At 51.2% G+C, this 27,791-nt stretch overlaps 2 protein-coding genes across 4 annotated transcripts in view; both read left to right on the top strand.

Moving 5' to 3' along the window:
• Positions 1 to 565: 565 nt before the first annotated feature.
• On the top strand, positions 566 to 27,663 carry AMDHD2 (amidohydrolase domain containing 2). Of its 3 annotated transcripts, XM_039491570.1 has the most exons (15): positions 566 to 697; positions 4,721 to 4,839; positions 5,569 to 5,627; positions 6,497 to 6,601; positions 7,297 to 7,433; positions 9,247 to 9,386; positions 10,016 to 10,070; positions 11,118 to 11,330; positions 16,606 to 16,694; positions 17,183 to 17,327; positions 18,436 to 18,543; positions 19,265 to 19,333; positions 21,005 to 21,072; positions 24,860 to 24,961; positions 25,752 to 27,663. In XM_039491570.1, the coding sequence occupies exons 4-14, from the start codon at positions 6,516 to 6,518 to the stop codon at positions 24,941 to 24,943; spliced, it is 1,194 nt and encodes a 397-aa protein (XP_039347504.1). In that variant the 5' UTR covers positions 566 to 697; positions 4,721 to 4,839; positions 5,569 to 5,627; positions 6,497 to 6,515; the 3' UTR covers positions 24,944 to 24,961; positions 25,752 to 27,663. The 3 variants fall into 3 exon arrangements, with proteins under 3 accessions (XP_039347504.1, XP_039347502.1, XP_039347505.1); XM_039491568.1 differs by lacking the exon at positions 21,005 to 21,072; XM_039491571.1 differs by lacking the exons at positions 21,005 to 21,072; positions 24,860 to 24,961.
• Positions 19,882 to 27,791, top strand: part of LOC120373303 — a 36,173-nt gene continuing 28,263 nt past the window's right edge. Inside the window, exon 1 of the mRNA XM_039491567.1 lies at positions 19,882 to 19,903. The gene's annotated coding sequence lies outside the window, so the exon portion shown is untranslated. The remainder of the gene's footprint in view (positions 19,904 to 27,791) is intronic.

Below are 27,791 nucleotides of genomic sequence, written 5' to 3'. Positions count from 1 at the left end.
ACCCCAGCTCACAAACTCAGAAAAGGGTCAAATGCACCCAAGTTCCCTCCCCCACATCCCCTGTAACCTCAAAACCCTCTGAGCCCAGCCCTCCTGAGGAGCTCTGGCTCTGCCTGGTGGCAGCTCATCACAGATCACCCCCAGTGATATATATGCTCACAACTCACCCGCTAAGCTGCCCTCAAACCTGCCTCCAGCTACCCATCCTGCAAGCTACCCCTCCCAAACCTGTCCCAGCTACCCGCCCCCCAGGGACCCACCTGCCTCCAGCTACCCACCCGCCCGACTCGCCCCCAAACATACCCCAGCAACCCAGCCGTCAGACCTGCTCCCGGTGCCGAGCGACCCGTCACGACCCGCCCTATCTGCTCCCTTCAGCATTACGCGCGAGCGACCTCCCTAAGATGGCGGCAGCAGCGGACTACCCTCCTGTCTTCGCCCTTCTCATCATGGCAGCCCCTCGCTGCCGATCACGTGCTCAGGGAACCTCGCCTTCCTACCCCTACCCAATCAGCTGAGTAGACTCACCTGACCTGGCGCTGCGGAGCTGCCGCGGCAGCAGGAGCGGGCAAGGCCGTAGGGGTAAGGTGGGGAACTTGCCCCCGCGTCGGGGGTAGTGTGGCTGGGCGCGGGCTGAGCTGCCTCGCACCCCGTGCACCCGCCCGCGGCCGGGTTAGAGCCCGGAGAACCGGGCCCGGTAAGAACCCACAGACGCGGGGCCCGGGCTAAGCTGTTTTAAGGACCCCATTTTCCCCTCCAGCTTCCTGCCCCCTCTGCCCTGCGCTGGCGGGGCCTTAGGGAGCCGGGAGATAGATATGAGCTCAGCTGAGCTGCACCTTCCTCCCCCCCCTCCCACGCACACCCGTTTTCTGCTAATGCTGCCTCCTGGCTACGCTACCAGAGCTATGGGGTGCCAGCGAGGAAGCATGGTCTGAGCTCCTTCCACAGTACCCTCTCTGTGCCTGCCCCCAGCTCTGTCTGCTGCTGCCTTCTCACTGTGCTGGCTCTTTGCAGAGACACTGTCTACTTCTCAGTGCCTGGATACAGAGGGGGGTGGTATCCCCCCTCATAGGCGACAGGTTTGTATAATTTTTGGTGGGGCCCAAAATGGTGGTGCCCCCCCCGCTCCCGCCCTGTAAGCCGATATAAAATGAAGCTACAACGCGTCAGTGCCACAAGATTACAAGGGTCAATTAAAAGTGGAAAGTTAGAAGCAGCACTTGCCTACTTCAATATACAGTCAGGCGGCTCTAGGCACCAGCTAAACAAGCAGGTGCCTAGGCGGCGAAATTTAGGGGGCGGCGAAAGGACGTGCGTGTATGTGCCCGCTTACCGGAAGAGCGGCGGGAGCTCTTCCCCGGCTGCAGAGGACAGGCCGCTCCTCAGCTTGTCCCCGCGGGTGCACACCAAGAAGCGGCCCCTCCTCTGCAGCCGGGGAAGGGCCGCGCTACCAGCTCCGCCTGGGGTGGGGAGGGGAGGGGGTTACTTACCGAGGAAAGGCGGGAGCTGGTAGCGCAGCCCTGCCCGGGCTGCAGAGGAGGGCCGCTTCTCCTCCGCTTGTCCCCGCCGGTGCACTCCGGCGGCCCCTCCTCTGCAGCTGGGAAGGGCCGCGCTACCAGCTCCCGCCGCTCTTCCGCAGTAAGCCCCCGGCGGAGCTGGTAGCGCGGTCCTGCCCCAGCTGCAGAGGAGCGGCCGCTCCTCAGCGTGTTCGCGCCGCGCTCCTGCGGGCAGCGGCCACCCCCCACCCTCCAGACCAACTGGTAGCCAGCTGCGGGCCGCCGCCCGGGGGGGGGGGGCTAGGGTGGCGCTGCGCTGCTCGGGGCGGGGCTCGGGCTGCGGTCGGCGCCGCTCGGGCGGCGCTCTTCTTTCTGCCTGGGGCGGCAGAAAAGCTAGAGCCGGCCCTGTATACAGTATTATATTTTGTTGCATCTGTTGTGATGAAGTGGGAATGTTCTTAATATTTTCTCTGAATACTGTGTGGGTGCCTCAGTTTCCCCTGCAAGATGCCAAATGAAGGTGTTGGGGACAAAGAGATCAGATGGCCTCCTTGTCCAGAAGAGACACAGAGGCCAGAGGAGGGAGTGTCAGTTTGGAGCTGGCTGGGGAAATTGGGAGAGACCCAGAACTTGGTTCTGGGCTCCCCACCCCCAAGATGGACCTGACAGAGGGGTTCTGTTTTCTGTACCAACAAGCTCTGTTTAAACTGTGTTCCGTCATCTAATAAACCTTATGTTTTACAGTCAGGCTGTTAGTCACAACTGACTGCGGAGTTGGGGTGCAGCGACCTCTGGTTGCCCCAGGACCAGCCTGGGCAGACTCACTTTGGAAAGAGCATGACGTGGTAGGGCTTGCTGAATGCTCCGAGTCAGACCCAGGAAGGTGTAAGCTTCTTGCCCTGGAGACAGTATGCTCCGAGAGGAGGCTCCCCCAGAGTCCTGACTAGCTTTGTATGGAGATGTTCCAAAGCATCACAGCATTCCCTTCCACACCGTGCACTTCCCAGAAGTCCGCACAGGCACTGACACTCCCTCCTCCGGCCTTTGTCTCTTTTCCAGGCATTAGGAGGCCACCTGATCTCTCTGTTCTCCAACACCTTCAGTTGGCACCTTGCAGGGGAAACTGATTTGGGAGAAATGAAGTAAAAGCTGCCCAAACTGAGCTTGAGCACTCCTGAATTTTGAGGTGTTCAAATCTGGAAGGCAGGTGCTGGGGGTGGGAGAGGGCTGTGGGCTCCATGGGGGAGCATGGCAGCAACTGTCTGGAGCTGCATGGAGCCAGATACGCTGGTCTGAGTGGCACAGTAAGCGGTTTGGGGGTTGGAGAAGAGGTAGGGAGTTCCGGGGGGCAGTCAAGGGACAAGGAGCAGGGGGAGTTGGATGGGGCAGAGGTTCGAAGGGGCAGTCAGGGGACAGGCAGCAATTGGATAGGCATGGGAGTCTAAGAGGTTTATCAGGGGACAGGTAGGGGGTGCGGTCCTGGGGGGGGAAGTTGGGTGGGGTCTCAGGAGGGGGCAGTTGGGGACAAGGAGAAGGGAGGCTTAGATAGGGGCTGAGGTCCCAAGGGGCAGTTAGGGGCAGGGGTCTCGGGAGGGGGCAATCAGCGGACAGAGGCTGGGATTCAAAGGGCTCTGGGCTGCTGGCAGCCGCGGGGATCCCAGAGCCCTTTAAATCCCAGGCCCGGCTGGGATTTAAAGGGCTCTGGGTTGCCTGCAACCGCGGGGAGCCCAGAGCCTTTTAAATCCCAGCCGGGGCCGGGAATCAGAGGGCTCTGGGCTGCCCGCTGCGGCGGGGAGCCCAGAACCCTTTAAATCTCAGCCGCTGCTGGGATTTAAAGGGCTCTGGGCTGCCCGCTGCGGCGGGGAGCCCAGACCCCTTTAAATCCCAGCCGCTGCTGGGATTTAAAGGGCTCTGGGCTGCCCGCCGCGGCGGGGAGCTCAGAGCCTTTTAAATCCCAGCCGCGGCCGGGAATCACAGGGCTCTGCGCTGCCCGCTGCGGCGGGGAGCCCAGAGCCCTTTAAATCTCAGCCGCGGCTGGGATTTAAAGGGATCAGGGCTGCCTGCAACCGGGGGGAGCGCAGAGCCTTTTAAATCCCAGCCGCGGCCGGGAATCAGAGGGCTCTGGGCTGCCTGCTGCGGCGGGGAGCCCAGAGCCTTTTAAATCCCAGCCGCGGCCGGGAATCAGAGGGCTCTGCGCTGCCTGCTGCGGCGGGGAGCCCAGAGCCTTTTAAATCCCAGCCGCGGCCGGGAATCAGAGGGCTCTGGGCTGCCTGCAACCGCGGGGAGCCCAGAGCCCTTTAAATCCCAGCCGCGGCCGGGAATCAGAGGGCTCTGGGCTGCCTGCTGCGGCGGGCAGCCCAGAGCCTTTTAAATCCCAGCCGCGGCCGGGAATCAGAGGGCTCTGGGCTGCCTGCTGCGGCGGGCAGCCCAGAGCCTTTTAAATCCCAGCCGCGGCCGGGAATCAGAGGGCTCTGGGCTGCCTGCAACCGCAGGAGCCCAGAGCCTTTTAAATCCCAGCCGCGGCCGGGAATAAGAGGGCTCTGGGCTCCCCGCCGCGGCAGGTAGCCCAGAGCCCTCTGATTCCCTGCCGCGGCTGGGATTTAAAAGGCTCTGGGCTGCTGGCAGCGCACAGCAGGGGAGAAACCTAGCTCCAAATATTGCTGGAGCAGAGCCCCTGTCTGTGAATATTCCTGGGGCTAAAGCCCCAGGAGCCCATATAAGTCGGCGCCCATGTCCCCCCTATAGCAAAACAGTAATGAGACTTGCGCTAGACTGCATAATCCCTGTCATCTGCCTAGCGGCGTATCTCTGAAAAGAAGAGCTGCTGTAATGCCACTGAAAGTACCTGGGGGACCCAAAAATATGGAGAGTGGCGAAAGAGAGAATAAAGGGGCAAGGATTATCTTTTCATTCTGTGTTGTCAGTGCTAGCCCAATGTGGCCCTGATGTCTTCCAGGGCCTCTAGACTGTACCATAATACAATAGTAAGTAATAATGGCATTAGCCTGAAAGTATCAAATTCTAGTCATAAGTAGTCTCTGACAGGTGTAAAGTTTGTGGTAGGCTAGCTGATTTCTTTGATTCTTTCCCCAGTGCAGTGTAGTGCTATCATGTATTCAGTTACTACAATAGGAGTGTGGTCTAACCGACTGCCAAGGAGTGGGATATGCAGAGACTCTCTGCTTTCATTTCCACTGTGTTATACTTAACAGTTTCTTCCACAGGTACCAGCAGCCTGTCAGTGCAGTCCTCCTCCAAAGTCAGTATGGGATGCTGAGCAAGAGGTGCAGTTTCACAAGCTGAAAAGGTTGAAGAGCTCAGATTGATCTTCCCAGGAATTGAGGTTAGTTGAAAAGAAATCCAGTGACTTCTATTCATTGTCCTCACTCTCTGTGCTTGACTGTCCTATGGTATCATGTTGTGTTTCAAAATCATAGCGTTTGGGGCAGTTCGGTTGCATTGTCAGCTTCTATGTCCTGTTCACAGAATCCTAAATTGGAGCATCTTACTTCATTATTTCTAGCAGCCCTTAGGGGTATTAATATGTTAATAAAAGGTCTGTTGTGGTCTGATCTGAAGGTCATTGAAGCCTGTGAAAAGTCCCCCATTGATTTCAGTGGACTTGCTATCTGGTCACACTAAATGGAAGTGCTATGGGCCTGATGCAAGTGTGAAAAATCAGGACAGAGGGTGGGGGGTAATAGGCACCCATGTAAGAAAAAGCCCCAAATATCAGGACTGTCTCTATAAAATTAGGACATCTGGTCACCCTACTTCCATTAGACTCTATTTTAAGGACATCTAGACTGGCCATTTTAAATCCTACCTGGCTGAAATGATGTATGTTTTGCCCACAAAAGTGTGTGTTTAACCAAAGAAATGACTCTAATTTGGTGTGACTATTGAAGGGTGTTTTAAGACTAGCCTGGATCAATTGTTTGCAGAGCTTTAGGATTTGGGGTGCTTCTAAACAGAGACTCATTTGAAACAAAACATGTGTTGGTGACCTAAAGATTCCTCCTCTTATTGCCTCCCCTTTCCCCTCCTCCATCTTCCTGTGCTGCTGGACAAGTGGAGTCAAGCTGCAGCTGTGAAGGTCCTGGTGGAGTTGCAAACACCTGAAACCTTTTGGTGAGGAAATGCTCTAAATAAATAAGGACCCCTGGAGCAATCAGACCCCCCCACTGCATTTTGTGTGCAGTTTGACAGAGATCAGGTTATTTTCTGTCTTTCTCCAAATATTTATCTCTAGAATCCAGCATGGTGAGCAACTGCAGCCTAAGGGCTCTGAGTAACTGTCCCACCCACTGTTCCATATGGATGAGCCACTGCTTGGAACCTCATTCTTCTTAGCATATGCAGAGTGTGCCTCAGGTGGCATGTGACCAGGATTTATCACTGAATTTGGTCTACTGGTTGGATCTTTAGCTTCCCTGGCCTGGGCTTGGTACTGATGGGGAACATGACATGAATGCTGATCCATGCCCCCCAGAGCCTCATTGACTTCATAAGAGCTCCATGCAGGTTTAAGGGTCTTTGGAGCAACTTGGAAAATCATGGTCCTGGAAGTACAGTAAAATGAAAGAGCACAAATATTCACTAAATTAAGTTGTCTCTCTTCTTGCTTTTCCCTCCCCCCTTTTTTTCCTACTTCCATCTCCAACACATTATCTCCACTTTTGCCCCACAATTATTTATTTGTGTCATAGTAGCACACACAGGCCCCAATCAAGATTAGAATCCCACTGCGCTTGGCACTGTCCGAACTCTCTGATGATTGTTGCCCCATCTGGCTGATCTCTGTCTACTGTATTCTCACTATGGGGGTTTTTTTTTGCTTTGCAAAGCAGCACCTCCTTGCTCTCATTCTGCACCAACCCGCCCGAGAGTCTAAGCCCTGTGTGCTAACCACCTTTCCTTTCTCATTCTTCTGTCTATGCCTCTGTGAGGGTTACTGGAAGTATCCCATCCTCTGCATTCATTCCCCTTCCCTGTTTCAGGTGTTTTCTCAAAGCCTCGATGATGCCGTCTAATAAGTCTGTCTCGGATGCTCCAATCTTCCAGTTCACTAACTGCAGGATTCTGAGGAGTCACCAGCTGCAAAGGTGAGCAGATGCATCTGTTTGCCCTGAGATGGCTGCCTGCATACCAAAATGTGCTCCTCCGATGCCGTGGAATGCTAGGTATAGAAAATATTGGACCTCAGAGTGCTGCTCTTTGAAAAAACCAGGCCTGGGAGTTGAACCCATGCAGATCTCTTGTATGGCAGCAAAGAGCACCAACCACAGGGCTGCTGGTTCTGACAATACCCCAACTTCCCTCTGTTTTGTAAAGCTGCAGTTGTTCCCTGTAGCAGAGACCAAGAGGCCTCAACTATGTGTTAGGCTGCCACCTAGGTAACGCTCAGAACAGGCGTAGACTCTTACCAGGCTCATCTGATCCACACTATCCTCTTCCCACGTCTGTCCTCTGCAGGGAGAGAGGAAGGACTCGGAGGACGCCAGCCCTCCCAAGGAGACTGTATAGGCATTGTTCATGTTGGGGTGGCATATGGGAAACATCCTAGAGGTGACACATGCAGTTCCCTGGGGCAGGAGTGCCTGGTGCTGATTTGGTTCTTGCCCATGCTTGCCATAACAGCACATGGTGGGTTAGCTGCCAGTCCCCGTGTTGGGGTGGTCTATGTGCTGGGTTTCCTAATAGGTAAAGGGGGACTGAATAGTGTGGAAAGCAGTCCAGGCCCCTCCCCTGCTGATGGGAGGAATGGTTGATCTTTTATTCTGCATGGTTCTTCTGTCAGGGAGGATCTGTGGGTGCGAGAGGGGAAGATCCTCAACCCAGAGAAGCTGTTCTTTGATGAGAAGGGATCTGCTGATATTCAGCTGGATTGTAAGGACAGCATCATCGCCCCTGGATTCATTGATGTGCAGATTAATGGTAAGGCATTTCAGCTGATCTAGAGCAGATCTGAGTGAGAACCAGGCTCCATGTGTGCCAGTTAGAAACAGACTGATGAGCTCCAGCACAAACACGTCCCCTCCGCCCTTTGAACTCTGACTCTGAAAACGGACTTTGTTAGGAGATCAGCTGCGTCAGCAGATAAGATTTCCATAGCTTCTAGTTTAGCAGTCTGTGGCTGGCTCTCTGTTTTAAGGCCTTGTCTACGCTGTACAGTTTTGTTGATAAATGGCAGCTTTTGCCAACAAAACAATGGAGGTGTACACACTGCAAAGCTACTTTTGGTGCATAACTCTGCTGTTTTGCCAATAAAATATAACCACCTCAACAAGAGGCATAAAGCTTTTTGCAGCAAAGTTAAAGTGGCAAAGACCCAGTGTAGATGATGCCGTTCATTATGTCAACATAATTGGCCTCCTCCTGTATCCCACGATGCCCATCATGACCACTCTGCTCACTGTTTTGAACTTGGCTGTCCTACAGGCATGTCTCTCTCCTTTCAAAGCTCTGGGAAGCTTTGACATTCCTCAACCTGGAGAGCTCACAGAGCTGCTGTAGGAGAATGCGGAGGGAATCCCAGAACCATAGGCATGCAGACAGAGTGGGCTGCTGCTGTGGGGAGGAGGGTCCCCTCCCAGAGCCAGGGCTGATATGGGGTGTGTGTCACCTCTTCCGGGATTGGTTGCTCAGGCTGCTGTCTGAACTTAAAGAGACAGCATGCAGACACACTCTTCACCAACACACACACACACACTTCCCTAACACACACACACTGTCTCTCCTGCCCCCCCACCACACACTCTTTGTCTCTCACGCTCTCCCTCCTTCCCCCGTGTGTACACTGTCAGTCACTTTTCAACTGAAATCTAGTAGGATGCCCATGGAACATAGGATTGAGAAACCTGCATCAAGTGACGCTGTACTTGTCCCATGAGGCATTGCAAACCTTTCCCAAAGCACCATGTGGCCAGTTACACAGTGGGATAGCTACCCTCAGTGCACTGCTCTCTGTGTCGATGCAAGAGCTGCTAGTGTGGATGTGCTCTGCTGACACAGGGAGCATAGTCTGGGCAGGCAGCAGCAGTTTAATTAAAGCAGCATAACTTTTGTTACAGTCCATGTCTACACTAGAGTTTTAAGTTAGGAGGTAGCAAAGCCATGTGGGTTGCCATTGGGAGAATTGTGGAGATTGGCTGGGTTTTGAGGAGGGATCTGAAGGACAATGTATGGCATAAAGGATCAGAGAGGAAGGATGGTCCAGTGGTTAGGGCACTAGCCAAGGACCTGGGAGACATGAGTTAAGTCCCTGCTCCACCACAGATTTCTTGCATTATCTTGGGCCTCTCTGTGCCTCTGTTCAATGGGATCAGAGCCTTAACCTGCTTCACAAGCGTGTATAAGGTTAAATGAATTACAGCTCATGAGGTGCTCATATACTGTAGGAGTTGGGGCCAGGTAAGTACCTAAGAAAGAGTACGGGGCAGTGTGGGGGAATGAAATAGAGGGGTCAGGCCCCTTCTGGTGAGTTTGCCTGCTTGCCCTTGGGGATTAGTTCCCAGGATGGCTAGTGCAATCAGGTACGCTACATCTCCTTTTATAGGGGCTTGCTGTGCAACCCAAAATCCTCCCCCACCCCACTTGCTTGTAGCACTCCTCTTATTCTCTCAGCTAATCTTCAGTTGCACATTATATTAGGTATCATTTACAGTCCTGCCTCTGGAGCTGGCCTCCCTGGTTTCTAGACCCAATTGCCATGTCACCACTTGCTGTCCTTGTTTCCTTTATGGTGCAGGGGGCTTTGGGGTGGATTTCTCCTTGGCCATGGATGACGTCCAATCAGGGATCTCTCTGGTGAGTCAGAAGATTCTCTCCCATGGCGTGACCTCCTTCTGCCCAACCCTGGTGACCTCCCCGCCATCTGTCTATCACAAGGTAAGGGGAGCCCCACAGGGCACCAAAACACTCACGGCAGTGGGGATGGCACTGTTGGATCAGGTAGATAAGCCTTGGGGGCTTCACCACAGAAGTGGAGTGTGTGGGCTCTGTGATGGTAGCGGCCTGTTGGGAAGGGGAGGGGGTGTGAGGAGCTGGGCTCTAAACCCAGATGGCTTCTCTGCACATTTAGGCAGCTAATGCTGCAATATTCCCAGGGTCCCATGAGACAAGTAATACAGGGCTTGAGACCTGCTTTTTCTCAGAGCACAGTGTATCACAAGTCATACACAGTGATCTGTTTTGTGTTCTTTTGAGAACCAGGCACTGGGGAGCTGGGGTACATGGGTCCACAAGAGGGTGGGTTCTGAAGTAGTGTCCCCCTCCAGCAGAGATTAACCCTTTCTGCTAAAGACCAACACATCAGTCTGCCCTACCACTACGAGAGCTGCACAGGCCATGCCCAGCAGGAAAGCACATCTAACCCTGGGGACAGCTTTTACCATTCCAGCAGGGGTAGTTACCTCTCGCTGCCCTGGGGTTGAGTGGGTGAAATAGTTCCCTTTGGCGCTCATAGGCAGACTGGGTACCGTGTCCGTGAGGCTTTTAACACATCCCCATCCTTCTAGGTTCTTCCTCAGATCAGCGTAAGAAATGGAGGGCCTCATGGAGCTGGTATCCTGGGTAAGTGAACAGCAAGGTCTTGTCCTCTTGTCCCCTCTCCTTTCTGCTGTGTGGGGACTCGCTCCTCTGTGGAGGAAGGAGAAGCAGCTGCTGTGGAAAGCATTCACTGTGGCTGGGAATGTTGTGCCATAGGGAAGTGGGGGTGAGGTGGAGATTTGTACTTTGTGCAAGGCCAGGTGCAGCCTGGCCATGACTCCCAGAGATCTCCGTATGCTGGCTGCCATGTTCCTTCTGCAGCTCCACCCCATGGCACTTGCTACTGCACTCCTCTCTGCTGGGCTCTGCATCCAACATGTCGGCCCTGCTGGAATTGGGCAGTGTGTGGCAGTGGGTCACTGTGATTGAGCAGACTGCCCATTCTGGCAACGATGCCATCTCTCATGCCATGCTGACGAGAGCAGCCCAAGGGCCTCCATCATTCTGAGGAGTGGGGAGATCTCTGCCTGAAAACTGGGGGTGAGGCACCTCGGGAAAGGCGGCACCTTAGGGATCTTGCTTTGGTCTTTAAAACTGAGCTGCTGGCATTTTAGGCAAGCTCGTTGAGGCGAGGAGAGTGGGAAACAGGCAGTAGGAAGGGGCTGTGGGGAGGTGTGGGCTAGGGCAATAAAGATTATAGGTGCCAGCAGCTGGTGAGGTCAAGTAAAGCCAGAGTGGGATGGTGAGGGGAAGGAGTCTGGGGCGGGGGATAGAGCAGGATAACAGTTACAGGGCGATAGGATGACCAGATGTCCCGATTTAATGGGACAGTCCCGATTCTGGGATCTTTTTCTTATATAGGCTCCTATTACCACCCCAACCCCATCCCGATTTTTCACACTTGCTGTCTAGTCAACCTACAGGGAGATATGAAGAAGCCTTGACTTTCTCTGCAGCCGTCTGTTTTTTCATTCTCAGAGCCAGCTTGAGGGGGAGGGGGATTGGCAAATTGCAGGGTGGGGCTGGCCAGGAGAGGGGATTGGCTGGGCTGAGGTGGGGCGGCCGGTGTCCTCACCCTTGGGGTAAGAAAGGGAAACAGTTGTGGGTATTTTTTCTCTCCCTGGTGGGCAGGGGCCCATCTGGAGGGGCCTTTCATAAGCAAGGAGAAGAAGGGGGCGCACCCAGAGCACTACCTCAGCACCTTTGAGTCGGGAGCTTTCCAGGACCTGCTTGCCACCTACAGGCACCTGGACTGTGTCCAGATCGTCACCCTGGCCCCTGAGATGAAGAGGAGCAGTGAGGTGATCCAGGAACTCACCAGACGGGGCATCTGTGTCTCGCTGGGTAAGGGTGTCTGCTGGCTAGTGCCTGGTAGGCTATGTGGGTGGGTCTGGGTAATCCCTTAAAGGCCCACTCTGTTTGCTCACATTGCTCACCCTGGGCCTGATCTTCTGTTCTGTCACACTGGTCTCATGCCAGTGCTGGTGCATTGAGGTTAATGGAGTTACTCTAGCAAATCAGGCCACTGTCTGTAGTGCAAAGTGCATGCAGTGTGTTCAAGCCAACATGGCTACGAGAACCCTAACAACTGATTGTCCTTCATGTGGGAACGAATGATACAGCTAGATTCTCGCTGGAACGTATCAAGGGAGACTATGCCAAACTGGGGAAGACGCTTAAGGAAATCGAGGCTTAGATGATCTTCAGTGGGATTCTGCCTGTTCCTAGAGAAGGGCAACAAAGGCGTGACAAGATTATGGCGATCAACAGATGGCTCAGGCAGTGGTGCTATAAGGAGGGCTTTGGGATGTATGGCCACTGGGAAGCATTCATGGACAGAGGACTGTTCTCGCGGGATGGACTTCACCTGAGTAAGGAGGGAAATAGATTTCTAGGATGGAGGCTGGCATAACTGATTCAGAGAGCTTTAAACTAGGAATCTGGGGCACATGGTTGGGAGATGTCCAGGTAATCTGCATGCCAGAATGTAACATTGAGAGGGAAGAAAACAAAGTAAGAAAGGATACAGCCATGGGTAGGAGAATGGACATTAGGAGGAAGGGTAGTGTAGATACCAGTCTAATAGGTGATACTGGTGGTAGAATATCTGTTCCTAGTCGGGTAAAGAATGTCAGTGAACCCAAACAGCAAAAATTAAGATGTTTCTACACTAATGCAAGGAGCCTAGGTAACAAAATGGAGGAACTAGAGCTACTGGTGCAGGAAGTGAAACTGGATATTATAGGGATAACAGAAACATGGTGGAATAGTAGTCATGACTGGAGTACAGGTATTGAAGAGTATGTGCTGTTTAGGAAAGACAGAAATAAAGGCAAAGGTGGTGGAGTAGCATTGTATATCAATGATGAGGTAGAGTGTAAAGAAATAAGAAGGGATGGAACGGATAAGCCAGAGTCTGTCTGGGCAAAAATCACATTGGGAAAGAAAGCTACTAGAGCCTCCCCTGAGATAGTGCTTGGGGTGTGCTACAGACCACTGGAATCCGATTTGGATATGGACCTCTTTAATGTTTTTAATGAAGTAAACACTAATGGGAATTGTGTGATCATGGGAGACTTTAACTTCCCAGATATAGACTGGAGGACAAGTAATGATGATAATAGGGTTCAGATTTTTCTGGATGCGATAGCTGATGGATTCCTTCACCAAGTAGATGAAGAACCAACAAGAGGGGATGCGATTTTAGATTTGGTTTTGGTGAGTAGTGAGGACCTCACAGAAGAAATGGTTGTAGGGGACAACCATGGTTCGAGTGATCATGAGCTAATGCAGTTCAAAGTAGATGGAAGGATAAACAAAAATAGATCTGGGACTAGGGTTTTTTATTTCAAAAGGGCTAACTTTAAAGAATTAAGGACATTAGTTAGGGAAGTGGATTGGACTGAAGAACTTGTGGATCTAAAAGAGGAGGAAGCATGGAATTACTTCAAGTCAAAGTTGCAGAAACTATCAGAAGCCTGCATCCCAAGAAAGGGGAAAAATTCATAGGCAGGAGTTGTAGACCAAGCTGGATGAGCAAGCATCTCAGAGGGGTGATTAAGAAAAAGCAGAAAGCCTACAAGGAGTAGAAGATGGGAGGGATTAGTAAGGAAAGCTACCTTATTGAGATCAGAACATGTAGGGATAAAGTGAGAAAGGCCAAAAGCCATGTAGAGTTGGACCTTGCAAAGGGAATTAAAACCAATAGTAAAAGGTTCTATAGCCATATAAATAAGAAGAAAACAAAGAAAGAAGAAGTGAGACCGCTAAACACTGAGGATGGAGTGGAGGTTAAGGATAATCTAGGCATGGTCCAATATCTAAACAAATACTTTCCCTCAGCCTTTAATGAGGCTAATGAGGAGCTTAAGGATAATGGTAGGATGACAAATGGGAATGAGGTTATGGAGGTAGATATTACCACATCCGAGGTGGAAGCCAAACTCAAACAGCTTAATGGGACGAAATCAGGGGGCCCAGATAATCTTCATCCAAGAATATTAAAGGAACTGGCACATGAAATTGCAAGCCCATTAGCAAGAATTTTTAATGAATCAGTAAACTCAGGAGTTATACCATATGACTGGAGAATTGCTAACATAGTTCCTGTTTTTAAGGGAGTGGGGGAGTGATCCGAGTAACTATAGGCCTGTTAGTTTGATATCTGTAGTATGCAATATCTTAGAAAAAAATTTGAAGTAGTAGTTAAGGACATTGAGGTCAATGGTAATTGGGACAAAATACAACATGGTTTTACAAAAGGTAGATTGTGCCACACCAACCTGATCGCCTTCTTTGAGAAGGTAACAGATTTTTTTAGACAAAGGAAATGCAGTGGATCTAATTTACCTCGATTTCAGTAAGGCATTTGATACGGTTCCACATGGGGAATTATTAATTAAATTGGAAAAGATGGGGATCAATATGAAAATTGAAAGGTGGATAAGGAACTGGTTAAAGGGGAGACTACAACGGGTCATACTGAAAGGAGAACTGTCAGGCTGGAAGGAGGTTACTAGTGGAGTTCCTCAGGTGGGAGGTATTGCTAACAGAGAAGGACTGGTATATCATACAGGAAGATCTGGATGACCTTGTAAACTGGAGTAATAGTAATAGGATGAAATTTAATAGTGAAAAGTGCAAGGTCATGCATTTAGGGATTAATAACAAGAACTATTGTTATAAGCTGGGGAGGCATCAGTTGGAAGTAACAGAGGAGAAGGACCTTGAAGTATTGGTTGATCACAGGATGACTATGAGCCACCAATGTGATATGGCTGTGAAAAAAGCTAATGTGGTCTTGGGATGCATCAGGCGAGGTATTTCCAGTAGAGATAAGGAGGTGTTAGTACCATTATACAAGGTACTGGTGAGACCTCATCTGGAATACTGTGTGCAGTTGTGGTCTCCCATCTTTAAGAAGGATGAATTCAAACTGGAACAGGTTCAGAGAAGGGCTACTAGGATGATCCGAGGATTGGAGAACCTGTCTTATGAAAGGAGACTGAAAGAGCTTGGCTTGTTTAGCCTAACCAAAAGAAGGCTGAGGGGAGATATGATTGCTCTTTATAAATATATCAGAAGGATAAATATCAGGGAGGGAGAGGAATTATTTAAGCTTAGTACCAGTGTGGACACAAGAACAAATGGCTATAAACTGGACATTAGGAAGTTTAGACTTGAAATTAGATGAAGGTTTCTAACCATCAGAGGACTGAAGTTCTGGAACAGCCTTCCAAGGGGAGTAGTGGGGGCAAAAGACATATCTGGCTTCAAGACTAAGCTTGATAAGTTTATGGAAGGGATGGTATGATGGGATTGCCAAAATTAGGCTATCAATTGATCTTTGATTATTAACAAATAAATATGCCCGATGGGATGGGATCTGAGTTACTACAGAGAATTCTTTTCTGGTTGCTCGCTGGTGAGTCTTGCCCACATGCTCAGGGTTTAACTGATCGCCATATTTGGGGTCGGGAAGGAATTTTCCTCCAGGGAAGATTAGCAGAGGCCCTGGAGGTTTTTAGCCTTCCTCTGCAGCGTGGGGCATGGGTCACTTGCTGGAGGATTCTCTGCACCTTGAGGTCTTTAAACCACGATTTGAGGACTTTAATAACTCATACATGGGTTGGGGTTTGTTACAGGAGTGGGTGGGTGAGATTCTGTGGCCTGCATTGTGCAGGAGGTTAGACTAGATGATCATAATGGTTCCTTCTGACATTAAGTCTATTAGCTGCATAGTAACCGTAATGATGCATTAGTGCAAGCTATCTGCATTGGATTTCCCTATGTGTCTTTTTCCAACCTCAAAGGAAAACCTTTCTGCTTCCACTCCTCACGTCCACAACTGTGTAGAGTCAATGTTCTTCAGAGCTCTGGAGCCCTGCAGTGAAACAGAAGCACAAAAGGTCATCTGTGTAACATGGCTCTAAACTGGGTGGGCATATCTGACGGTGTGCGTGTCTTAGTTTTTCAGAGTGCTTGTAAATAAGGGCCAAATTCCACTTTGATAAGAGTGAGCAACTCTGACTCCAGCAAGATGTAGGAGTGGGGTGGGTGGGCCATCTGTATTTAAGGGCAGAATATGATCCTGACCTTTACTTGTCTTAAACTTAGCTAAGATCTCAGTGAGGGCCAACCACATGCAAAGGTTCAACTTCTAAAGTTAACCTGTTTGAATTCTCCTTGCACAAAAAGGCTTAAGTGTCCAGCTGTAGCCACCTTAAATGGGACTGCTTTCTAGAAAGTGCAGAATACCTGCCCTCTGAAAACTAGGGCCTCTTACTGTGTTTCAAGTTACACACCCAAAAATGGAGGCATCACTAATCTCTGGAAAATTTAGCACAGTTCATTTTTTTTAAAGTGGAAGCCATGTGCAGAGAACTCCCCACTCCCCCTTCCTTCCCCTCCCCCCACCCCACACACACTCTGAGAATTTAGCACTGGCTGTATTTTTCTCATGTTCTCCTCACAAGCTCCCTTTTGGTGCTGAGATCAAGGATAGAAAAACTTAACCCCTCCCCTGAGTTGTTTCTCTTTGGGCTGAAATTGATGAACCATGCAAAAGAAGGGTTTATGCAGCAAATCCGTATATAATTGGCCATAGCATTTGCTGCCCTACAGGCTGTATAAAAGAAAAATCCAGAAGGGCAAATTTCTGCCTCCAGCAGGATTCAAGGCCCCCTGGAAAGGGCTACGATTCTTATCTTCATTGGGCAAAACAAAAGCTCATTCCATCACTTTAACAAAGCCCCAAGGTCTCATCAGCACCTGAAGAAGAGCTCCATGTAAGTTTGAAAGCTTGTCTCTCACCAACAGAAGTTGGTCCAGTAAAAGACCCACCTTGTCTCTCTCTTCTGAAGTCCTTGGAAGCCATGGTACACTGCAATAGGGATCCAAATTCATCTCAACCACTGGCACTGGAACTTCCATGCTCCAGCTGGGTTCTGAATGGGGCTGTCAGAACTGGAGTGTAGCATGATTGAATAATAGGTGGATTTCCAGCAAACTTCTAGTGATTTGTGGACTGAGCACACTTGCCCCTGGGCGTTATTGGAGTAAATGGAGAGAGTAAAGGGGGAAATAGCAAGAGAAGTCACCTAGTGCTCTTTATTCGCAGGACATTCTGTGGCTAATCTGTCTCAGGCAGAGGAAGCTGTCCGGCATGGTGCTACTTTTATCACCCATCTCTTCAATGCCATGTTACCTGTAAGTAACCGAGGGAGCCCACTGCCTGCCTGCTCACTCTGGCTTGTCTTCTCCTCTATGGACATTTATTCTCTGCCACGCATCTGGGTGGGTTGTCAGCAAAGGGAAGTGACTGTGGGTCTAAACTCACAAGCCCCTTTGCCAGAAATGAAGACACAGCTCTGTTAGCTCATCAAACTTTTGACATGGCCAGCCACCACTAGTGGGGGATAAAGTGCCACCCCAAGTGGGTATGGGTTATATCACCATGCATGCTTCTTCATTGTCACTACGTCCAGCTGCTGCCTTCATGGCAGCACCCCCTAGCCAGGGCACTATGGTGACCAGACAGCAAGTGTGAAAAATCAGTTCGGGGTTGGGCACCTATATAAGACAAAGCCCCAAATATCGGGACTGTCCCTATAAAATTGGGGCATCCATAGGGCACTGGCGGCCTGTGGGTTTCTTCATGGCAGGCATCACACCTGTTTTCTCATCCCTTTGTACAGTTCCACCATCGCGACCCTGGGATCGTGGGGCTGCTGACGAGTGACCAGATTCCTGCCAGGCGGAGGGTGTTCTATGGCATGATATCAGATGGGATCCACACTAACCCTGCGGCTCTGAGAATTGCACATCGAGCACACCCCAAAGGTGAACCACTGGGGATCCCCTTGGTCTGGACAGCACAGGACCTCTGAACCCAAATGCTGTGCCCATCTGGATTGCTTTTCTCCCAGCTGACGTGCAGCATCCTCCTCAAATGGTACCAGATAGGATTACTTCCACTTAAGAATGGTGTGTGTCAGGGGCCTGGCTGGCTCTGGATAGTGGGAGCTTTCACCTTTAGGTTACTGGTTTCAGACAAGTATGGCCTGTGCATCATTTGCTGATCACATGGTGCTGGTTTCTCCTCCTTGTTCCTGCTAAAAGAAGCTGAAAACCCATGAGTCATTGCTATTGTTTCCATGTGAGCAGTTGCTGTAACTGCCCAAAGGCTGTTCTATGGTCAGGAGTGTGGGGAGGAGCAGGCTCCCAGAGTCTCTCTGAGGTATGGCCTGTGCTGTCGGGGCTCCCTCCAGCTCCCAAAGAATGGGTGTCTGCATAGCACATGGTCATGGAGAGTGGGGCGCACCCTTGTTGACCATCTCAGGAGAGATCCCCAGAGAATGTCCCAAGTTCTTGCCCTGGGGATGAGGCCTCCCAGCTTGGGGGAGGCCCATTGGTAGCCCAGTGGGAGGTGAAGAGTGGCTCTGTCACTGCCCATGCGCTACCTGTTCTGCGGATAACCAGAGGATTTCAGGCACCAGGGCACCCCTGCACCCTTCTCCAGTGCTGTGTGAAAGGAATCCTGTGTGTCAGTGGCCCCTCACGAGTAAAGTCCAGTGTCATTCCCCACCCCCTGCTGCACTTACACGTTCCCTGTGGCTCAAAATTACCCAGCTCATAGCCTGGTCCTTCAGCTCAAACCTCTGTCACCTGCCCAAAGCTTTGTGCTTGTCTTGTGAAACAATCTGTCTTCTCCCCGCTTCTCCATCTTCTTCTCCTCCCCACTTTCCTAAGCTACAGTCAGCCCTGCACCCAGAAGGCGCAGTGCTCTCAGGAGAGTCCTCCTTGTTGGGTCACAGACATCCTGACTGCTGCCATTACCACTCCCAGCAGAGCGAAATGCCTGGGACTTGTGCCGAAGAACTGGAGAGAAACCCCCTGCAAAGCTGGGCTGAAGGCTAGAGCTAACGTGGCCCCTCCTTGTCTCCCTTAGGCCTGGTGCTGGTGACAGATGCCATTGCTGGAATGGGGCTGGCCCCAGGGAGGCACACCCTGGGCCAGCAGGTGATCGAGGTGGACGGGCTGAACACATACATTGCAGGTGAGCACTCCATACTCAGCCTGGTCACCTTCAGCCTCCACCTAGGTCCATGTGTGTTTTAAGGCAGATCCCTGGGCCTTCCAGATGGCTCCACTGGTTGCAGAGCAGGTGTGAGCCCTGTGTGTGCTGAGCTAGCAAAGGCTGGCAGTGCCATGAGGCAACCTGCTGTCCCCTAGCCCAGAAGGGAGTGCCCTTTGGCTGTGTCTCACCTGCTGCTGGCTGATTGAAATCCTGACCCCTGGTGGTGCGGTACCTTGTAAGGGGAAAGGCTGGGGAGGACATATGAGCAAATGGTGCCACATCTGAAGTTGCACTGGGCACTGCTATGAGAGACGCGCTCTGCCATTATGGGAAGTATCCTCGCACTATGTGGGACAATAGCATCTACTTCATTCCCCCATTAAAGCTCAACCCTCTCCCAGGGTTGTGGTGCCCATGAAAGTGAGGTGCCAGGCATGGGGTGAGCAGAAGCTGGCCATGCACCTCTAACAACCTGTAATTTCCAGTCCAGAACCTCCCTCCAACCATACTCCTCAGTCCTGCCCTGTCACACCCCCTGCAACCTCAGCCTATTGCCAAAATCTGCCCTGGCTTCTCTGGAGCCGAGGCTGAGAGCCCTCAGACTCATTCCACTTGTGGAATAGGATTGTAACCCCACAAGGACCGTTGCTGTTAGATGGCTGGTGGATCTGCTCAGTTTCCTGTCCTTTCTCCTGCTCAGGGACGAAGACCCTAAGCGGCAGTGTAGCAACCATGGATTCCTGTGTTCGGCACTTCCTGGAAGCCACAGGTGAGCCCAACTCACTTACTGCTCTGCCTGCGGGCTCTGGGATGGAGCACAGTGCCCCTTGCTGTTATCACTTCTCCTAGGGCCAAAGGTCTCTACACATATCCAGAGAGCGTAGGAAGGAGATCCTCTCCCCAGACAAGGCTGGCTGTGGCATTCTTTCCAAGCCCTCTTGGAGTCCCAGGTCAGCTAGCAGGCAGAGCCACAATGGGTGCCAGCCAGGGAGAGATTAGGCTTTACTCTTACCGCAGTGAGAACAAGCGAGCTCAGGGGTGAGCTGGAGCCGGTTCGCACCGGTTCGCGGGAACCCCTTGTTAAATTTAGAAGCGGTTTTAGAACCGCTTGTTAACTAGCTTCCCTGCGAGGGAAGCTTTGATGGGCTCTGCCTGGGAAGCCTGTAATTCCTCCTCCCGGCCGCCGGGGGGCGCTGCGCTGTGCTGCGAGAGCCATGTGAGCTGCCTCCTGGCCCTGTTGCTGCTCCTGCTCTTTGGACCTCTGGCCCTGGGGCTCCTCCTGCTGCTGCTGCCTGGTGAGTCCCTGGCTGTGTCCTGCTGCTCCCAGCCCCGCCCCCGTGTGAGTATCTGCGCCCCTGCCACAGCCGCCCCCCTGCCCCCAGCCAGCCCCTGCCCCCCCCTGCCAGCCCCTGCCCCACCCACAGCCGCCCCCTGCCCACAGCCGCCCGCAGCCAGCCCCTGCCCCAGCCAGCCCCTGCCCCGCCCCCAGCCAGCCCCTGCCCACAGCCGCCCCCTGCCACCAGCCACCCGCAGCCAGCCCCCTGCCACCAGCCACCCGCAGCCAGCCCCCTGCCCCCTGCCTGCCCCCTGCCTGCCCCAGCCACCCCTGCCTGCCCCTGCCCCAGCCAGCCCCTGCCCCACCCACAGCCGCCCGCAGCCAGTCCCCGCCCCCAGCCAGCCCCTGCCCCGCCCCCAGCCAGCCCCTGCCCACAGCCGCCCTCTGCCCGCAGCCAGCCTCTGCCTGAAGCCCCTGCCACAGCCGCCCGCAGCCACCCCCTGCCCACAGCCGCCCGCAGCCCGCCCATCTGCATCACCTGCCCACAGCCAGCCTGTGTCACTCCCTGCCTCCAGCTAGCCCTGCCCCACGCCCCTATCTGCAGCCAGCCCCACATCCGCTGGTGCCCTGCAGTTCCCAGGGCAGTAACCCTGCACACCTGCTTTAATGAGGGGGGGGGCAGGGAGCAGCTGGGACCCACACATGTGCACACCCTAGAGTGACCAGACAGCAAGTGTGAAAAATCGGGACGGGGGTGAGGGGTAATAGGAGCCTATATAAGAAAAAGACCCAAAAATTGAGACTGTCCCTGATCACCACCCACACATGTGAAACGGAGCTCATTTCTAGTTCAGCCCCATCTTTTTAAAAAAGAACTTTAGGTAGGGTTAAAATACATCTGTATTTTTCCTGGACATGTCAGGCTTTTCGGTTCTTAATCACCTCCTGGGAAAATATGGACGTATGGTAACCCTATTGGTACAAAAAATACATGCCTTAAATCAGAACTTTTTATAGGGAACCCGTTGTTAAATCAGAACTTTTTATAGGGAACCCATTGTTAAGATTTTGACAGCTCATCACTGCGCGAGCTCCTCTGTAATCACAGGTGCAAAGGGACCAAAGGTGAATAATCTTGTCCACAATTCTGATTCCTCCCTCCAGCCACACTGCAACTGCTCATCCCTCTCCTGCAACCCCTCTGGGCCTTTCCCCGCAAGCACCATCAAAGAGTAACTATTAACAAGCTATGTCTGAGTTGCTCACACGTGTATCCCTGGTGTCCCCAGTGGTTCAGGAAAGTGTCCATCTCTCTGTATGATTGTTCACTCTGCTCCCTGAAAAGTGGGGTGGGGTGGAGATGGGGGTTACCAGGCTGTGTTGGGACCTGTCATATTAACTTCAAGGGTCAGAAGAGATAGTGTTAAACTCTTCCACTGTCCAACATAAAATGAGTGATGCAAAGAGGTCCAGGGTCTCTCATCGGGGCCTTGGTGTATTCAATTTCTTGGTAAACACGCAAAAGCAGTCATTCTAAAGCTGAATGTTTATTGATCAGGAACACGAAATAAAAACAAGCATTTATACTGAAATTGAGTGATTATGCAAAACAAGCTTAATCAAACCCTTTAAAGTTGCTCTCCTTTTGGAGAAAAATATTAGTCTAATTTTCAGAACAACCTTTCTTTGAGAAAAGAAAAGGGTTAAATTTACATTCAGTCCTGGTGTGAAAATGGTATTTATTTCTCCTGACAGACCCACACAAGGTGGAGGGGAGATAAGACAGAAAAGGTGGGGAATGTATGGTTGTGATGGGTTTGATCACAGAGACCCCCTTGGGACTGTCACCTAATGTTCTGAGACTACCTCTGAGACCATTTTCTCTGCCAGTTTGGGCACCCCAGTCTGCTCCAGCACAGACCCAGGGTCAGAATCACGCACCCCAAAGCTGCAGACTTAACTGGAAACGGCTTAAGAAGTGCTCCTGTCTCTAGCACCCGGACACCCAGCTCCCAGTGGGATCCAAGCCCCAAATAAATCTGTTTTACTCTGTATAAAGCTCATACAGGGTAAACTCATAAATTGTCTGCCCTCTATAGCACTGATAGAGAGCTTAGCTGTTTGCTCCCCCTGGTATTAATTGCTTACTCTGGGTTAATTAATAAGCAAACGTGATTTTATTAAGCATAAAAAGTAGGATTGAAGTGGTTCCAAGTAATAATAGACAGAACAAAGTAAGTTACCAAGCAAAAACACAACATGCAAGTCTAAGCCTAATGCATTAAGAAACTGATTATAGATAAAATCTTACCTCAGAGATGTTCCAGTGAGCTTCTTTCACAGACTGGACTCTTTCCTAGTCTGGGCCCAATCCTTTCCTCTGGTACAGTCCTTGTTCCAGCTCAGGTGGTAGCTGGGGGATTTCTCATGACTGTAGCCCCCTTTGTTCTGTTCCACCCCCTTTTATAGCTTTGGCCTAAGGCAGGAATCCTTTGTCTCTCTGGGTTCCCAATCCCATCCCTCCTTCTAATGCAAAAGCACGAGGTTTAAGATGGATTCCAGTATCAGGTGACATGGTCACATGTCACTGTAAGACCTCATTCTTCATTACCCACAGGCTGGCCCCCATGTCCACAAGAAGGCTTGCAGGTAAATAAACCATCTACAGCCAATTGTCCTAGTCAATGGGTGCCATCAAGATTCTAAAGCACCATTAATGGCCCACACTTTGCATAATTATAATAGGACCTCAGAGTTAAGTTCATATTTCTAGTTTTAGATACAAGAACAATATGATACATACATACAAGCAGGATGAACACGCGCAGTAGATTATAAGCTTTATAATACCTTACAAGAGACCTTTTGCATAAAGCATATTCCAGTTACATTATATTTACACTCATCAGCTTATTTCCATAAAATCATATGGAGTGCAACATCACAACGGCTTTTGTTGATGTCTTTGGAATCCTGGATGGCTGGTCAGTCTCAAATGGATGCTTTGGCTGGCAGGTTGACCACAGCCCCTGTTGCTTGGACCCTGGTTCACTTTCCAGTCAGGGATGTCATCTGCTTGGGTCTTTTCTTCTTAGATGGGGCAAGACTGTGGTCAGCTCATCTCGCTGTGCTGATGCAGTGCAGCTGATTTCAGGATGATAGAAAGCCAAGAGAATAAGAATAGGACAGGAGGAGGGATGGTGTGGGGAACAACATGAAAGGAAGGGAGACAAAACAGGATCTTGTGCATCTCTGTGGTGCTGGCAATCAGGTATCTCCATTGATGGACTGAGGACTGGGTGTCATAATGCTGTGATTATTTTCACCTGAGAGTTCTGAAAATCAAGTTCCTTAATTGAGAGCAAGGCCAGCTGGCATTCTGCCTGGAAGAAAGTATTTCAGTCTGGTCTGCTCCTTCTATCAGGGAGGGCAGCTCAGTGGTTTGAGCATTGGCCTGCTGAACCCAGGGTTGTGAGTTCAATCCTCGAGGGTGCTATTTAGGGATCTGGGGCAAAAATTGGGGATTGGTCCTGCTTTGAGTAGGGGGTTGGACTAGAGGAGGTCTCTTCCAACCCTGATATTCTATGACAAGGTAGGGTGGGGGAGAGAGTCTATTTTCCTTTAAAGGAAATCCCAAAAGGGGAAATGTTGGTGGCATAGTTCATCCCCTCACATTATTTTCTCTACCAATTAGACCCAATATCCCTCACACCAATTTTGGTCCATTAACTTCTGGTTCCACATCTTCTGTTTTTACCAAGGATGATTTCAACACAGTCCTTGAATCATACCATCAGGTCTCCTTATGTTTGGACTAACCTAGCTTCTTTGTCTGGTTCTTTTGCACTTGTTTATAATCATCAACAAGGACAAGTGCAGAGTCCTGCACTTAGGACGGAAGAATCCCATGCACTGCTACAGACTAGGGACCGAATGGCTAGGAAGCAGTTCTGCAGAAAAGGACCTAGGGGTTACGGTGGACGAAAAGCTGAATATGAGTCAACAGTGTGCCCTTGTTGCCAAGAAGGCTAATGGCATTTTGGGTTGTATAAGTAGGGGCATTTCCAGTTGATCGAGGGACGTGATCATTCCCCTCTATTCAGCACTGGTGAGGCCTCATTTGGAGTACTGTGTCCAGTTTTGGGCCCCACACTACAAGAAGGATGTGGATAAATTGGAGAGAGTCCAGCAGAGGGCAACAAAAATGATTAGGGGGCTGGAGCACATGACTTATGAGGAGAGGCTGAGGGAACTGAGATTGTTCAGTCTGCAGAAGAGAAGAATGAGGGGGGATTTGATAGCTGCTTTCAACTACCTGAAAGGGGGTTCCAAAGAGGATGGATCTAGACTGTTCTCAGTGGTACCAGGTGACAGAACAAGGAGTCATGGTCTCAAGTTGCAGAGGGGAAGGTTTAGGTTGGACATTAGGAAAAACTTTTTCACTAGTAGGGTGGTGAAGAACTGGAATGGGTTACCTAGGGAGGTGGTGGAATCTCCTTCCTTAGAGGTTTTTAAGGTCAGGCTTGACAAAGCCCTGGCTGGGATGATTTAGTTGGGTTTGGTCCTGCTTTGGGCAGGGGGTTGGACTAGATGACCTCCTGAGGTCCCTTCCAACCCTGAGATTCTATGATTCTATGATTTATTGGCAACTTAACCTATTGTTCATGGTTAATTTCCAAGTAGGCAAAAATTGTTGGTTAGCATGTTGTCTTATATAAGAGCTTTCACATGCTTTGTACATTTCATCTTCCCACGGGGGTAAATGCTGGGTCTTCTGTGACTTCTGGGCCCATAACATGTCTGATTTCAGCATGTGGCTGTCTAGCAGCCAGCAGCCCCCTGCTGTTCCATTTCCCACAGAGATGGCTGTCATTATCTTGGCAGGACCCTGATTCAGCTGGCACCTTGCTCCAGCAGCCTTTCCTTGTCTGAAGGGCTGCCTGGTGTGGGAAGCAGTGAAGAGGTCCTGAAAGAGGATGTCTGTTAACTGCCCTAACAAGGTGCTGTTCTTCCCCAAAGGATGCACTGTGGAGACAGCCTTGGAGGCAGCATCCCTCCATCCTGCCCAGCTCCTGGGAATTGAGCACCGAAAGGGGACCCTGAACTATGACAACGATGCAGGTATCAGCATGATGGCAGGTTGATGCACCACTTCACCATTCTCCACAGTGTCGTCTGGTGGCTGAGGCTAGGGCTGGAGTAGCAGTGAGCTCTCCAGCCCACCATCACCATTCCCCATGGGGGTGGCTCCTAGAAGGAGCTGAGGCTGACATACCTATGAGCAGGGGCGGCTCTAGACAGTAGGCTGCCCCAAGCAGCGCGGAGCGCTGCGCCGCCCTTCGCCGGTCCCGCGGCGGGTCCCCTCTTCCCGCGGCTCCGGTTGAGCTCCTGCCGGCATGCCTGCGGCAGGTCCACCGGAGCCCGGGACGAGCGGACCTGCCGCAGTCATGCCTGCGGGAGCTCAACCGGAGCCGCGGGAAGACGGGACCCGCCGCAGTCATGCCTGCGGCAGGTCCGCTCGTTCCGGGCTCCGGTGGACCTGCCGCAAGCATGCCGGCGGGAGCTCAACCGGAGCCAAATGCCGCCCCCCCCGGGAAACGGCCGCCCCAAGCGCCTGCTTGGCGCGCTGGGGTCTAGAGCCGCCCCTGCCTATGAGCTCCCTCACCATTGGGGCTGCTACACCATTTCCTACAGCACCTCCTACTGATACAGCCTGGGTAGGGGCAGTTCTACCACCGTTTGGGGTATGTGCCTTACTGGAAATCCTCTGCAGTCTCCATGGGTATTGGAATGTCTCCTCCATCAGCAGGAAATGTAACTCTTACAGTCCTTTCCCCTGGCAATCCCAACAGATCAAGCACCCCTCCTGCTGCCTCTGATTCCTGCTTCCTCTCTCTTCTGTCTGCTGCAGATTTCCTGCTGCTGGACGACAGCTTACGGGTGCGAGCCACGTACATCGCAGGTGAACGGGTCTGGAGTCAGGACACCTTCACTATATGAAACCAGAGACTCACCTGGGACTGGCAGCACTCCCACAACCCTGGTGCCAACTACCAGCTCCCCCAAACGCCATGCTCAGTGGTCGCTGGCAGCCGCATTGTCCCCTCCCTCTCAAAGAATGCTTTTTTAAGACCTTGGTGTTTCTTCCTCCTGGGTCACCCTTGAAAGTACCAAAGAACTGAGTGTTCCAGAGAAGCTCTTGCTTTCAGTTGCCAGACCTGCCTGCAATGAGTTTGTCAGCTCTCTGCTAGACAAGAGGTAAAAGAGTGGGTGGAGTTCTGCTGCTGGGATCACTCTACGATGGAGCCACCTGAAGGATGAGGTGCCTGTCTGTCTCTGTTCTCTCTCTTGAGCCCTGCTGTAGAGGAAAGGGAAGCTGCTCCATGTGCTGTTCTGTGTCGATATATGCCCACATAGGCCTATGTGCATATCACAGCACACACACAACATTAACTTCACTTCCCAGAATAGGCCTCTGGCTGTGCCCTTTGTCTCTCACCATAGGGCCTCCTAATGCCAGAGTGTCGACTTCCCAATGTTCATCTGTCATTTTCTAGAGAAATCCCAGTGGCCTTGAAGCAGCTCTGCTGACAGCCTGCAATCTGGCTGGCAGCCTGGGGAGGGGGCGATGTCTCTACCTGGCACTGTCAGCCACGGGCCATAAGTTCATGTCACATCTTTTATGTCCTGTACCCTGAAGCAGAGTACTCACCACCTCGCTCAGGCCGTGGCAGCCCTAGTGTCTTGTATTGCTCCCTGGGATGAGACCCTAACCACCAACTTTCCTCCTGGGCTGAATCCTCAGGGCTGTGTACAAACCCATGAAAAGCAGGAGCTGCTGGTTCCTCATGGTATTTTGCTGCGTGGGCAGTGATTTTGTCTGCTGGGTGCATGGACTTCATTCTGCAACAGAAAGCAATGTTGTTCTTGAACTATATACACATGCAAAGTGGGTCTTACAGGCTCTAGTATATATTCCCATCTGTATTAAACTAATATGGTTGGAGAGCTTCCCGAGGACTCTGCACAGCTTGCTGGTCTGTTAGTTTCTGTGTGTCAGTGATGAGGTGAGATGCTTCTGCTGTAGAGAATGTATCCAAAATGGCAGTGATGTAACTGGATTCCATTCCATCTTGAGGTGCGGGGTTCTCTCTGGGTTTATATCCTCAATAGAAACACTGCATGGGATTAGATGATTGCTTATCTACTCATTCTCATAATTATCTTCACTTGATGTGTCAGCTTTCTGACTCTATAGAAGGCTGAGAGAGTTTCCATTCTAATCCTGATCTTGATTCTGAATTTACCACCAAGAAAATGCGTCTGAAATGCCCCCTCATAGGTAGAGGAGACCATGTCTGAGATACTTCAGGTCAATCAGACAATGATAGGACTTAAACTGTGGTGAATCTTAGCAAGTTTGGCGTTCATAAAGAAACCTTAAATCTGGTAGGTTTCAGTTAGGTTTGATCTTCCTTACGATATCTTTTTATGTTCACTGGAAACAACATCTGACTGAGCCCTCATTGTAGTTGTAACCCCTGCTGGCATCACTGGTCTCCTCAGAATTTCTAACATCTGCTGCCTAGATGAGCAGATACTCTGCCCTCCCAGACTGCAACATTTGAAGATGTCAAATGTTGTGCTAGCATGTGCAGCACTCTGGGGTTCCACATCTCACCAGTGGCACTTCTGATGGCCATGGAGCCTCTGGATAAAAATGGAGGAAATTTCAGGACAAAAAAACTTTGATAGACCTTAATTTTGAGAATGTTTTACTTATTTTTTAATTGAATAAATGTTATAGATTTAAGTGCTCAAAAGATGGTATAAATATAGTCTGACTTTAAGAACGAAATGGATCAGTTCATGTAGGTGTAATTCTTAGGCATGGCGCGCTCCCTGTCCGGGCCCTCTGCATGGCCATGGCGGCCAGCCCGGCGCTCGAGTG

The sequence above is a fragment of the Mauremys reevesii genome, linkage group 10 (assembly GCF_016161935.1).
Source record: "Mauremys reevesii isolate NIE-2019 linkage group 10, ASM1616193v1, whole genome shotgun sequence".
NCBI classification, from domain to species: domain Eukaryota; kingdom Metazoa; phylum Chordata; order Testudines; family Geoemydidae; genus Mauremys; species Mauremys reevesii.
Note: the sequence above shows the minus strand (reverse complement) of the source record. Positions and strands in the feature narration are given on the sequence as shown.